The sequence below is a fragment of the Sinocyclocheilus rhinocerous genome, unplaced genomic scaffold (genome assembly GCF_001515625.1).
Source record: "Sinocyclocheilus rhinocerous isolate Xijiao unplaced genomic scaffold, SAMN03320098_v1.1 scaffold2647, whole genome shotgun sequence".
In the NCBI taxonomy this organism is placed as follows: Eukaryota; Metazoa; Chordata; class Actinopteri; order Cypriniformes; family Cyprinidae; genus Sinocyclocheilus; species Sinocyclocheilus rhinocerous.
In genome coordinates, this window is record NW_015639108.1 from 517,282 (window position 1) to 529,752 (window position 12,471).

Genomic DNA, 12,471 nt, shown 5'->3' on the forward strand with positions numbered 1-12,471 from the left:
CTTGAATTAGAGTTGGCTTTTTTTTTTTTTTTTTAAATATGACTTTTTAAATATGCTCATATTTTGAAATATGCACCAAACAATATCATTTTTCAATTTACTGATTACTACAGGACCTTTCACAAAAACTAGTGCATTACTGCTTAAACAATAACTATGTAATAAAATATACAGCATAGAACATTTTATAAAAACATATTTTTGAAAGTATAAAAAAGTATTAATTTTATAAGATAAAAATTGATTATTTACCTGTTACTATTAGGGCTGTGCTATTAAAAATTGTGGCCAATATGATATGCCGATATTAATTTATTTTAGAACTAATTAGGTTATAGCTAAAAAACCGGTAAATTGCTAATTAAAATTCTGTATTATTTTGTATAATTAAAAAATAAAATCAATCCTTTCAAAAACAAAAGTATCACAACATTTTAATGTACAATATGAAAAATTGATATTCGTTTCAATATTTGTTAAAGATAAAATTATTAGTGTTTTTAAAGATAAACCCTAATGGTGTGTGCACACCATAAGCAAATTTAATTGTTTGCGCGAATAGATTACATACAAAGTCAATGCAAAGACGCGAATAGATGCGATAAAATTAGTGATGGCAAATGTAATCTGACTGTAAAAATGAAACTGAACATGCACAAAAAAAAAAACGTTAAATTTAAAAAAGCTAATGTAGTATTGATATATTCTGCATCCCTAGTTACTATATTGTATATTTCAGCACTGCAGGAATACTGTGACAATCAGCAACGCAAAAACTGCCATGTTTCAAGATTTCAGGAGACTATAACATGGCTTTTCTAAAACAGCTCAGAGGCCGAAACCTCTCTGGCCATTCACTCCTCAGGGCCACCTCCATAATGACAGCGCAAATATTACACTGCGTTTGAGAAATGGATGCATCGGGCGTCATTATGACACTAGAAATGGCTCTCGTTCAAGTGCTAATTAATAGGCACGGTGTGATTTGTTCTCAGATGCGACTGTTTGTTTATGTGCTGGAGCTTTTGATTGGCTGCGGGTCTGCAGAAGTCGTGTGGGCTGAATCCCAAACCTGTGGAAGAAAAATTACCTTCATCTCTGGAATAATCCTCTCCGGAGTGAGGCTCAAACAGGTAATCGCCTGTTGCCAGCTCAAATGCCTAGGGAGAGACACACTTTGAGAACGCATGCGTGTGTGTGTGTTTGTGGAGATAGCAATCCTAGTATCAAATTCTCTAGGAGGTAGGCTAATGTCTGAAAGGCCAAACCAACCTTCTCAGCCCTGCTCGGACTGAAGCCAGCACACAGTGAGTGCAGCTCACGAGACTCTATTGTTACGCAGTGGGTTTGAAATGCTGATTCAGACCGAGTTTAACCTCTCTTGGTGGGTCTGGCCCTACTGCTTAAAAAAGGTGCAGAGTCTGTGCACTGCGGAGCAGGACAAACGCCACGGGACCGGCGTCAGCAGCGCTCGATGAAACGCTCGGAGAGCAGAAGTCAGTCATAGAGTCACCTTCCTCCAAGACCTCTGACTCCAGCCTGACTAGACATTAGCTCTGTTCCAAAAACTGTTGAGCTGCCGCCCTAGACAGCATTACAAGACACTATGGGTGTCCAAAATAATGCAAAAAAGCAGTCATATCCTTAACAACATGCTAATATAAAAATACTGAAATGAAAATTTTAATGTCAAGACATTACTTCAACAAAATGCTAACACAAAACTATTGAGATCAAATTTGAGTAGAGACATTACTTTAGCAACATGCTAATGCAAGACTATTGGAATCAAATTTGCATTCATTACCTTGTCAACATGTTAACAAAACTCCACTGGAATCAAATTTGCATATTGAATCATTACTTTAGCAGCATGCTAATGCAAAGCTACTGGAATGAAACTCGAGTGTTGAGTCATTACTTTAGCAGCATGCTAACATAAAACTCTACTGGAATCAAATTTGCATATCGAATCATTACTTTAGCAGCATGCTAATGCAAAGCTACTGGAATGAAACTCGAGTGTTGAATCATTACTTTAGCAGCATGCTAACATAAAACTCTACTGGAATCAAATTTGCATATCGAATCATTACTTTAGCAGCATGCTAATGCAAAGCTACTGGAATGAAACTCGAGTGTTGAATCATTACATTAGCAGCATGCTAACAAAACTCTACTGGAATCAAATTTGCATATCGAATCATTACTTTAGCAACTTGCTAACGGAAAACTCTACTGGAATCAAATTTGAGTTTTGAATCATTCGAACTACAGTATCGAATCGAATCATGCTAACATAAAGCTACTGGAATGAAATTTTAGTGTTGAGTCATTACTTTAGCAACATGCAAAAATAAAACTACTTGAATCAAATTAGGGTATTGAATCATTACCTAAGCAACATGCTAACATAAAGCTACTGGAATCATATTTGAGTATCGAGTCATTACTTTAGCAGCATGCTAACACAAAACTCAGCTCACTGGATTTTTGCAACAGAGCTGCTGATTTGAAACTTTGATGTTTTGGAACTGCACACTTCACAAGTGGAGTTTTATTCCCTATTCAGGGTATCTGCAGGATTTTAAGCTCTTGACAAAAAATAAAATGAATACCATATGAGCGAGGTAGGGAAATGTTAATATTAATGTTAACATATTAAACTGTAAAATGACTGTAAAAAAGCATGATTTACTGTTCAGATACAGGTTATAAAATTATAAACTTCACATTTCAGCCTTTAAACCATTTTTAAGAACATGGATGAGTCAAAAGTATCTATTATTTTAATTTAAACCATTATCAATCAATTATTATATTAATTAAATAACATCTAAATATATTTTACTGTCTTGTTTAGATTTTTATAATGCATTATCTTGTCGATCCACCAGTTCACATTTACAACTCTGCGTGCTTGCAGCATAAAAACATGGGTTGATTTTCACATCGGTCTGAACAAAAACAGCAGACGGGTTGATTGAAAATGCAAATTCATTCTCTGCCAGTAGGTGGCGCTTTAGGGGCGGCAGAAATGCAGTGGTTTCCTCGGTAGCGGCTGTACACGAAGCAGCGCATCAGCTGACTTTATAAAACATGCAGCGCTCATATTTATTCAATGAAATCGCAGCCTTTTGAAGTTTATTCATCACATTAAGCTATATCGCAATTCTTGTCTTACCGTCCCCAAATTTAAGACCTCCTGAAACCATAATTAAGACTTTCTTCTACCATTTAAGACTTTTTATGGGCTTAAATTTGATACAACTAAATTGAAGACTTTAAGGACCCGTGGAAACCCTGCATATATTAAAAAATACATATAGGCTCTAAATAAAAGTTTGTGCAAATACAAAACAAATTCGTATCAGATCTCAGCGGTCTTTAAACGCACCATGCAAGCTGTGCTCCAGATGTCAGCTGGGGTGCTGTATCCTGATCCAATCAACACCTCCAGAGAGCGATACTGCCGCGTCTGAATGTCGTCTGTGAAATGCTTGTGCTGATGACAAACAAGAGTTACATAAAGAAGAATCAACCGCTGAGAGAGGTGAGGCATTAATACCCATGAGGATATCAGAACCTCAATCAATCAGTTCAGTTAATCAACGGATGGCTGTAAATGAGGACAGGATTATCCCTTTAACATTCTGACTGAGCTGTTTTTGGTGTAAATGCAAGGAAAACCCCAGACTCACCACCCAGCAGGCGTTGCCCAGGTCAGCGATTTTCACTCGGATCTTATCAGCGTTTAGCGGATCCAGAGGGTTGACTAGCAGGTTTCCTTCTGCAATTTTAGCTGCAGTACAAGAGATGAATGAGAAAGACAGTTTTAGAGTCAACAACACTGGATTCTGGATTGGCTCCTGTGAGACACTGTGTATTTGCTGAATTCTAAAGCCCTGTAGGATGTTGAGTCTTAATACAGCAGCTCTCTATTAATCAATACCAGCCATGGAAAATCAGAGCATCATAATGAAGACACTAGAACGCTGGTAGCAGGTGAACATCTGTCATTAACCGCTTGTCTTATTGATGTAACTGAGTGAAACATGAAATAGGCAATCCTGTAACAAGGAAAACAAACCAGTGGGATTTCAAGTCAACATGAAACCGTAATCGACAGCCAATACTTGCACAATGCGATGCACTTCTGAACTTTTTATCTGTTTAAAACTCTTTATTGATCATTATTGTCATTAACTGTGTGCCGCCATGTGCATAGGGCCTTTCGCACCGCTTTAGTTCCAGAACTAAATGTACAGTACTGAAGTACTGGGACGATTTTGCGCGAACTATTTCCCAGTACCATTTAAAGGGTTGCATTCGCACCGACAGTGTGTACTAAGAAGTGACGTAAGCCGGTCGACAGCGCGGTGCGAAAACGCCAAAAAGTGGGTAGTTCCACAATTAGTTCTGGTACTATGAAAAGGTTCCCGCGGTGCGAAAGGCCCTCATGTGAAGTCATTGTGAAGTCATAGATCTCTCTGTTGTGGATTTCCACACAAGTCTATAAATGGGAAGTTGGACTTCAAGTGGCATTCTGACAAACTTTTCCAAGGAGGAAGTAAGTTGGAAATGACCACTTTCCAAGTTAAATGGGAAATGGCAACGTAAGACAGACTATTGACATCAGAACCTATTTTCAAAGGTGGAAGACATTAAATATAGCATTTTGATGAAAGATAATAATAAAGATAAACAGATTTTTTGGAATAACTTGCACTGATGAATAATGCACAAGTATGTTAAGAATGTGAGAGGACGATTTCATGTTGACTGTAAGACTAAGACAACAGCAGTAAGAAATAATTTTTCAATGAAACAATTAATTACAAGCATTAGTTAGTTAAGGGTAACTATGACAAATATAACTTCAGTTTGATGTGAATGGATGTCACCATAACAGATACAAAAAGGAACAGTTCCCTGAAAAAATCTAGAGCTAGCATGTTCATTTTATTCAGGGTTCCCACCCCATTCCATCTACCACTGCATTTACATGAATTTTATCCTTCCTTTTTTTATGTGTAATGAATAAATTAATGATTTAAAAAAAAAAGAAAAGAAGATACTGCATTCACAATGAGCAATTTATTCAGCTGTTAAAATATTTTAGAATTTTTTAGACACATCATTTCATTAAAATGTCCTTGACTTTTCCATATGCCCTTTTAAGAATTTAGTATTGTAGTGCTGCAACTAATGAAGAACTATTATTTATTTTGATAATAACCTCTTTTGTTTATTTAAATACATTTAAATAATAAAATGTTTATTATCTTAGATTATAATTATTCAAAAAATATTAAAAAAATTAATACAATGTATATTATATTATTTAATTCCTATTACAGTTACTATCTGTAAATGCTGTATACTAATTTGCCTCTTTTCCAAAAGCATTTTTTCATGCACATAATTGAAAATGTTTTTATTCATCATTTTTTTATTTATAAGACGCATTCATTTCCTTGCCTGTAATTTCCTGATACGACTATAGGAACTCTGCAACTTTATAATTTTATAGTTTCATCGAATTCAAGTTTTATGTGAACTGTCCCTTTCCTGGTTAAATACCGCTACATTATTCAACACCACAAAATCAGGCTGTTAGTGATTTCAGTTCAGTGTTAGAGACTCTGTAGGAAAACACACAGACGGAGAGCGAGAGAAAGGAGGGAGGGGAGTTAGTAAGGAGCAAACAGAGGGGCGTTCCTCCAGCGAGGGCTCCGCACTGACCGTCCTTCAGGCTCTCCTGCTCTGTGGCCGCCTGCGCGCTGGGGTCCACCTCCATGGTGAGGCCCATCTCCGCTTTGGGGCCCTCAACAGAACCGGAGCCATTCAGCTCCGCCGTGGGGCTCTCTTGATCCTGCACCCTAGGGCACTGTGACTCAACCATGCCACAAATCAAAGGTCCATTACCGTCTGTGGCGACAGGGGACGGAGGACTGGGCTCTTTCTCTATGGTGCCGTTGCATGCTGGGTAAGGGTTAGTAGGCTCGGAGCCCTCGGTGCCGCTGTCGTAGGGGTTCACGGGGGTCTCGTCCTTGATCTGCTGCTGGAGGTCCAGGGTCTGCTCTTCCTCGGGGCCCTGGCTGTAACCGTTGATGGCGCCTCTGTGCTGAGACCAACCATCTGAGACGCCACCTGGGGTGGAAAAAAGTTGATTTCAACACAGTCTCAGAGTAAAAACACTGATGTTTCACGATGCAGTACTCTGACTCTCAAGCGCTGCAGCACCAGTCATAATTGATGAAGACAGCAGCTGGAAGCATGACTTTTTTAAAACGACTGGGATGTGGCTAGACTCAAAGAAGAGCAGCAGAGATTCTGCTACTTTACAGATATCTCACAAAAACGCCAAGGGTGTTATTTAATAATGATAGAATTACTAATAGCATTAACAATGGCTTTAGATTTAGAATGAATGTATAAGAAAATGTAATTGGTGTTTGCCTATGATTAATGGTACTGTACTAAGATGTTGTTGATTGATGCAGAGCATTAATTGTTGCTAAGGTGTTCTGGGTGCGTTGCTATGGAGCACTAGATTTATCAAATATCTACCAACAAATCACTCTTATTAACCAGTTCTGTTTAGAGTCGAAAATGTAACCAATAAACAAACGACTGACTGTTTTGAGCTACTCCATTTAATATGTTCTGTATTTATTTATTCATTTTTAAGAAAGAAATCCTTCCCTGAATGAACTGACTGAATCCATCATAGTGGTTACTAAATCAACATCTAGTCCTGTGTTAAAATTTAATTTACACTGCATTGCAGTGATGGAATATTTAATATATTACAAAGCAGATGGATGGAAAAATTTATATATTTGCAGATAATATGTACATATATAATTTTTGTTCTTGAAATAAAGTTTAAAAAGAAAGTTTATATAAATATTAGATGAAAAACAAACTTAAACCAGAAATCTAGAAAATGAGAAATGTTGGAAACTAACGAAAATAAAAAATACTGAATACTAGACTAAGTACTAAACAGTACCAATATTACTAAATAGCACTAACATCACTAAAACTTAAATAACTAAGAAGAAACAGAAATGATTAAAACGTAAAAATCTAAGACATAAAAGCATATGCAAAATATTAATAAATGCTTATTTAACAATTTACAAATAATACTAAAATAGCACTGCCTGTTGTTCATGTTTAATGAAAAATGAATGTCTTTGTAATGTACTAAGATAGAAGGTTCCCTATATCTTTTGTATAGGTCGAACCACTTCTGATTTTTTAAAGTCGACTTTTATGTGATGAAAGTCGACTAGTCGCTGATGACGTCATTAATGAACAAATAAGTCTGGAGCTGTGACAAACACCTTGTGCACAGCTATGGCATATGACACAGCGCTGCCCACATGGCTATTGCTCCTATAACAGCTCATTTTTATCAGTTCTTTTGTCTTTGAGTCGTTATGTTTTTCACAGATTTCTGCTCGTTCTAAATCAGAATACAGATAAAGTAGCACAGCAAAGATTACATTCATATGAATGCATTAGTGAGAGCGATTGCGTGTGTGAATTAATTCTACCTAATTCTAGTAGTGAAGCTGTGGGATTTAGTTATTAAGAAATATATGCTTGAACTTTTCAGTTTCTAAGCTATTTTATTGAGAAATCACAGAACAGTGTTGACAATACATTTCCGCGCTGAATGATTCTGTGCGCATCATGTACGCGCTACTGTCTGTAGCCTATGTGTGTGCGTTACAGTGCAGCAGCGCATTAGATTAGAACGGCGATTAACTTAGGGATTTAGTTAAGAAATATACGCTAGAACTTTTCAGTTTCTGAGCTATTTTATTGAGAAATCACAGAACAGTGTTGACAATACATTTCCGCGCTGAATGATTCTGTGCACGCGCGATCTGCGCGTGATGTAGGAGCTACGGTCTGTAATGTGTGTGCATTAGATTAGAACGGCGATTAACTTACCTAACTGTACAATAAGCGGTTTAAAACGTGCATTCTCCTGTTCAATTTCGATGAAGTCGACTAGTCAGTGCAACCCCTAATCATTTGCAGCATTAACTTAACAGAATCTCTTTTATTTGCACACTGTAACTGAAATACACCCAAATGATTCAGAATCAAAGTGAATAAAAGTCAGAATCCAATGAAGAAGCTTGTGAACTGAAATCTAATCGGCTCTATAGCTTACTGATGTCTTGCTCTAACAGTACTAATAATCCCGCGTTTAGCTGATGCTCGCTCACCCGGTGTGGCCTCGGCTGTGATGTCGTGCAGTGTGTGACTGGCAGGGACTGACGGGGGGCTGTCGGGCGTCTCCGTTTCATCCTCCTCTTCCTCTTCTCCTCCCTCAGGGCCTTTCTCCAGCCCCTCGATCTCCAGAATCCTCTTCTCCAAGAGCTCAGCCTGACGCTTCTGTTTCTTCTTCATCTTTTTCTTCTTGTTCTTGGACATTTTGCCCATCTGAAGAGGAGAATCTTTTAGCTTTTCGATGAACTTTTTCTATTACCTTTTTTTGAATGTGCTACAGATGAACATCATGGAAGATGCTCCAGAACTCATTTCTGACGAACACTTACTTGTTTTGGGGCCGGAGCTGTACTCACTGCAATGGAGGAAGATGAAAAGAGAAGACAACATCAGCATCTTGTTGTGCACTATCAACATCATTTTTCACTTGCTGCACAGAGTTCAAAAGCAGTGCACAGAGAATGTGTCATCTTTCAGTTGTTCAGAGGACCACATGAGTCACTGCTCTCCATTTAGAAACATCCCGCAGACTTTACGTCACTCTGCATAATGTCTCAATGGAGATGTTCTATGCTGACGTGTCAGAAGAGGTGAATGGATGTGAAGTTACAGCTATATAAACCAGCAAATAATACTGTACACAGCAGAACATTCAAAAACACCCTGACCCAGTCTAAATGCTAAATACAGGGATTTTGATCAATGAATTCCTAGTTATTTGTGATTTCTAGCAAATTACATTTGTATTAATTATTTAAGAAGTATTTACAATAAATATTCTATAATTACATTTACGTTTAATAATTTAGATATATTTTTCATATTATAATATTTTATATTATATAACATATTATAATATAAATATTAGAGCTGCTAATTTAACTTGTCATACATACGATTCTTTTTTCTTATTATGTTCCACAGAAGAAAAAGTCCTACATATTTGAAACACCATGAGAGTGAGTAAATGATGACAGAATTAATACCCATTTAATACCCATTAATCTCATGGCAGTATTTATGCAATTGTAATTGCAGTATAAATACATTCATGCCACCAATGATCTGCAATAAACGGTCTGTAAATATATATATATAAATACTAGGGCTGTCAAAATGGCTGAAAACTAAATTAGAATTTTGTACTTAAATATTATCAATATTCGAATTATATTCGAATTTAAAAGCTTTTGGCTTCTCTCCTGAGGCCACAAGAGAGCGCATCGAACAAAATATTATGCACGTTTCTTCAAAGCATAATAAAATAACACAACCATCTTTGAAAAAAGTTTAAAATAATGTTTATAAACCTTATACAATTAAAGTTGCTTAAACAATTAGAAACAAAACAGAATCATGTTTAATACAAAGGACCGAAAACCAATCACAAAGAGTACTTTCTTCATTTAAAAACTTGAGATGCAGTAGAGTGGGGAAAACCGCCATAAAGTCTTGAGACATGTTTTTAAAAAGTTAAACTTACATTAATTTTACATGGCTTTCTAAACATTTCTAAACGTCTCTCTTGTGCGAGACGCGAGTGCAACGGTGATAGATGTCCCAATGATAAGCCTGACTGATGCACACCTAAAATTCGAATGCAACGTTTTTCCATTCGAATGTGGATTTTTATTTTAAATTAGACGAATATTCGACATTCTAATTTTTTTTGACAGCCCTAATAAATACCAATTCAGATATATATATAAAAAAAAAATCATGGTCATGGTAGCCTAAATATTTTTTGTGTAATACATTGGCAAATCAAATCAAATGTTTCTTTCTAAAGTTACTTTTTGTAATGTCTATTTGATGCTTTTCTCATTTGACACAATAATGACCGTAAATTATATTTTGGGGGTAGTTTCTCAGCCAAATCTGATGTGTGATTAATTTGCAATTAATATAATTAAACGCCACATTGTGTAATTACATTAAAAAAAAAATTATTGTTTGACAGCCCTAATAAATATTTAATGCAAAAGATATCATAACCCAATGAACACTGCTAGAAAACATTTTTAATAACTGGCCAGTTCTATTGTAGACAATAAAGCTGTCTACTAGGGTTGAGAAATAACACAGACTTCCCGATTCGACATTACAACAATATTTAACTGCCAATTCAATGTGTATTGTCATTTAAGTATTTTTTTTATGCATTTGGATTATTGTGATGTTTTTATCAGCTGTTTGGACTCTCATTCTGACGGCACCCATTCACTGCAGAGGATCCATTGGTGAGCAAGTGATGTACTGCTACATTTCTCCAAATCTGTTCTGATGAAGAAACAAACTCATCTAAATCTTGGATGGCCTGAGGATGAGTACATTTCCAGCTAATTTTCATTTTTGAGTGAACTGTTCCTTTAATAACAACAACATCATAAACAGCTGCAGGCTTCTTTAGCCATCATTTACGCTTCAAGACTTTCATTTTGACGTATTATATGCTTGTCCCATCTGTTAACAATCCCTAACTAATCTCAATGTTCTGAGAGGAGGGCTTGCCGTCACCTGCGGATCCAGAAGGGGGAGGAGCTCCAGATTTCTGCCACTCCGTGGCCTCCGCGGCCAGTCTCTTGACATATGCCTCATTCACGTCCATCAGGATGTTCTCTGGCTTTATATCAGTGTGAATGATCTTACACTTGGTGTGCAGGTAGTCCAGGCCTTGCAAAACCTACGCAGAGAAAATTGTTGTTTGACCTGCTGTAAACCACATCAAATGATAATGAGTGGAAAATAAGTACCTGTCGAATAATGCTCTTGACACACGGCAGCGGCAGGCCCTGGTAGTTGGACTTGATAATGCACTTCAGCAGATGGTGGCCGAGAACTTCAAACACCATACACACATCTGACAGCACATGTTAAAGGGAAATGATGGAGAACAAAAGTCCAGCCAAGAGCTCCAGCTCATTTTGAGCTGTTCTCCACAAATAAAAGAGCGAGCTGGGCTGAATCCACAGCTGTGGATCGAGAGATCGAGCGGCAGCTGAAAGCTATGGAGTGCACTAGAAAAACACCTGTGGATCCCTCAGTAAATGAAAGGCCACCTGTACAATAAACAGCCGCACTGAAAGGATACGGGTTCCGTTCACGCCCGAGATCTTGAAGTCGTCCAATAACTGCACAACTTTCTCCCTGCTGGGATCATTCTGGTCTGTGTTCCTGACCTGAATCCACCAGATGGGGATGGGGAAAAAAATAACTCAGGCCTCGGACAGTTTTACAGACGAGACGCTCTACATTTCGAAACCATTTTCTTTGGTTTATTACAAAATAAACCGTGTTTTCATTTGATGAAACCACTTTCCCTCGGGGCATGTGGATACACCTGGCTTTCATTACTTTCCCACCATTGTGGCATGCTGTCAAATTCACCTGACACTAAATGATCTCACAAATAATTCATCGTAATGGTTTCTATGGCAGCGCGGGTGTCAGGGTAACTCACCGCTCTCAGGAGCTTGATCTCATCGAGTGCCGTTTCAGTGTAGTGCTCTGCGCTCTTAACCACTTTCATGGCCACAAAACGCTTCCCTCTGCAACCAAAACAATAAATTACCTCTCAGTACACATGCTTGATTTATAAATAGTAATGCAGGAAGAAAAAAAAAAAAAAACAGACAGGTAAGGGAACGTACTGTATGTCCCAAGCAAGCCAAACAGTGGAAAAATGACCCCATCCCAGCTTGCGGATTACGTGGTACCGTCCGTTGAACAGGGCGCCTATTTTCACATGGTGATAACCACCTAGAAGAAGAGTTTTTGGCAACAAAACATCTGGAATTATTTTAAAACCAGGGTCCAAAATTAACACTGTCCAGATGTATTAATTTATTCAAAAATACAATTTATTAAAAACAAAATTCATACATAGACTTAAATACACCTCTTCAATGATTCTCGAAAATAAAACCGTATTGAATAGTTTGGCATAATCTTTAACTACTGTTTCTTAACAAAAGGGCTTAAAGGGTTAGTTCACCCAAAAATGAAAATTAGCCCATAAATTACTCACCCTCAAGTCATCCTAGGTGTATATGACTTTCTTCTTTCAGACGAATCCAGTTGGAGTTATATTAAAAATTATCTTTGATCTTTCAAGCTGTTTAATGCCACTCAGTGGGTGTTGCATGCATCAGTCCAAAAGAAGTGAAATAAAAAGAGCCCATCCATAAAAAAAAGTGTCTCACACAGCTCCGGGGG

At 37.3% G+C, this 12,471-nt stretch overlaps 1 protein-coding gene across 5 annotated transcripts in view; it reads right to left on the bottom strand.

Annotated features, from left to right (window-relative positions):
• The window catches only part of LOC107751004 (SRSF protein kinase 1-like), a 44,752-nt gene that overhangs the window by 2,408 nt on the left and 29,873 nt on the right, over nt 1-12,471 (bottom strand). For 4 of the 5 annotated variants that reach the window (XM_016566574.1, XM_016566575.1, XM_016566573.1 and 1 more), the window contains 11 exons: nt 11,907-12,015; nt 11,717-11,804; nt 11,348-11,435; nt 11,010-11,116; nt 10,774-10,939; nt 8,586-8,611; nt 8,253-8,469; nt 5,746-6,153; nt 3,702-3,802; nt 3,398-3,505; nt 1,091-1,160 (listed from right to left, as the gene is read on the bottom strand). In XM_016566574.1, the coding sequence (XP_016422060.1) occupies nt 1,091-1,160; nt 3,398-3,505; nt 3,702-3,802; nt 5,746-6,153; nt 8,253-8,469; nt 8,586-8,611; nt 10,774-10,939; nt 11,010-11,116; nt 11,348-11,435; nt 11,717-11,804; nt 11,907-12,015 (1,488 nt within the window). The remainder of the gene's footprint in view (nt 1-1,090; nt 1,161-3,397; nt 3,506-3,701; nt 3,803-5,745; nt 6,154-8,252; nt 8,470-8,585; nt 8,612-10,773; nt 10,940-11,009; nt 11,117-11,347; nt 11,436-11,716; nt 11,805-11,906; nt 12,016-12,471) is intronic. The other variant, XM_016566576.1, reaches the window with a different exon arrangement.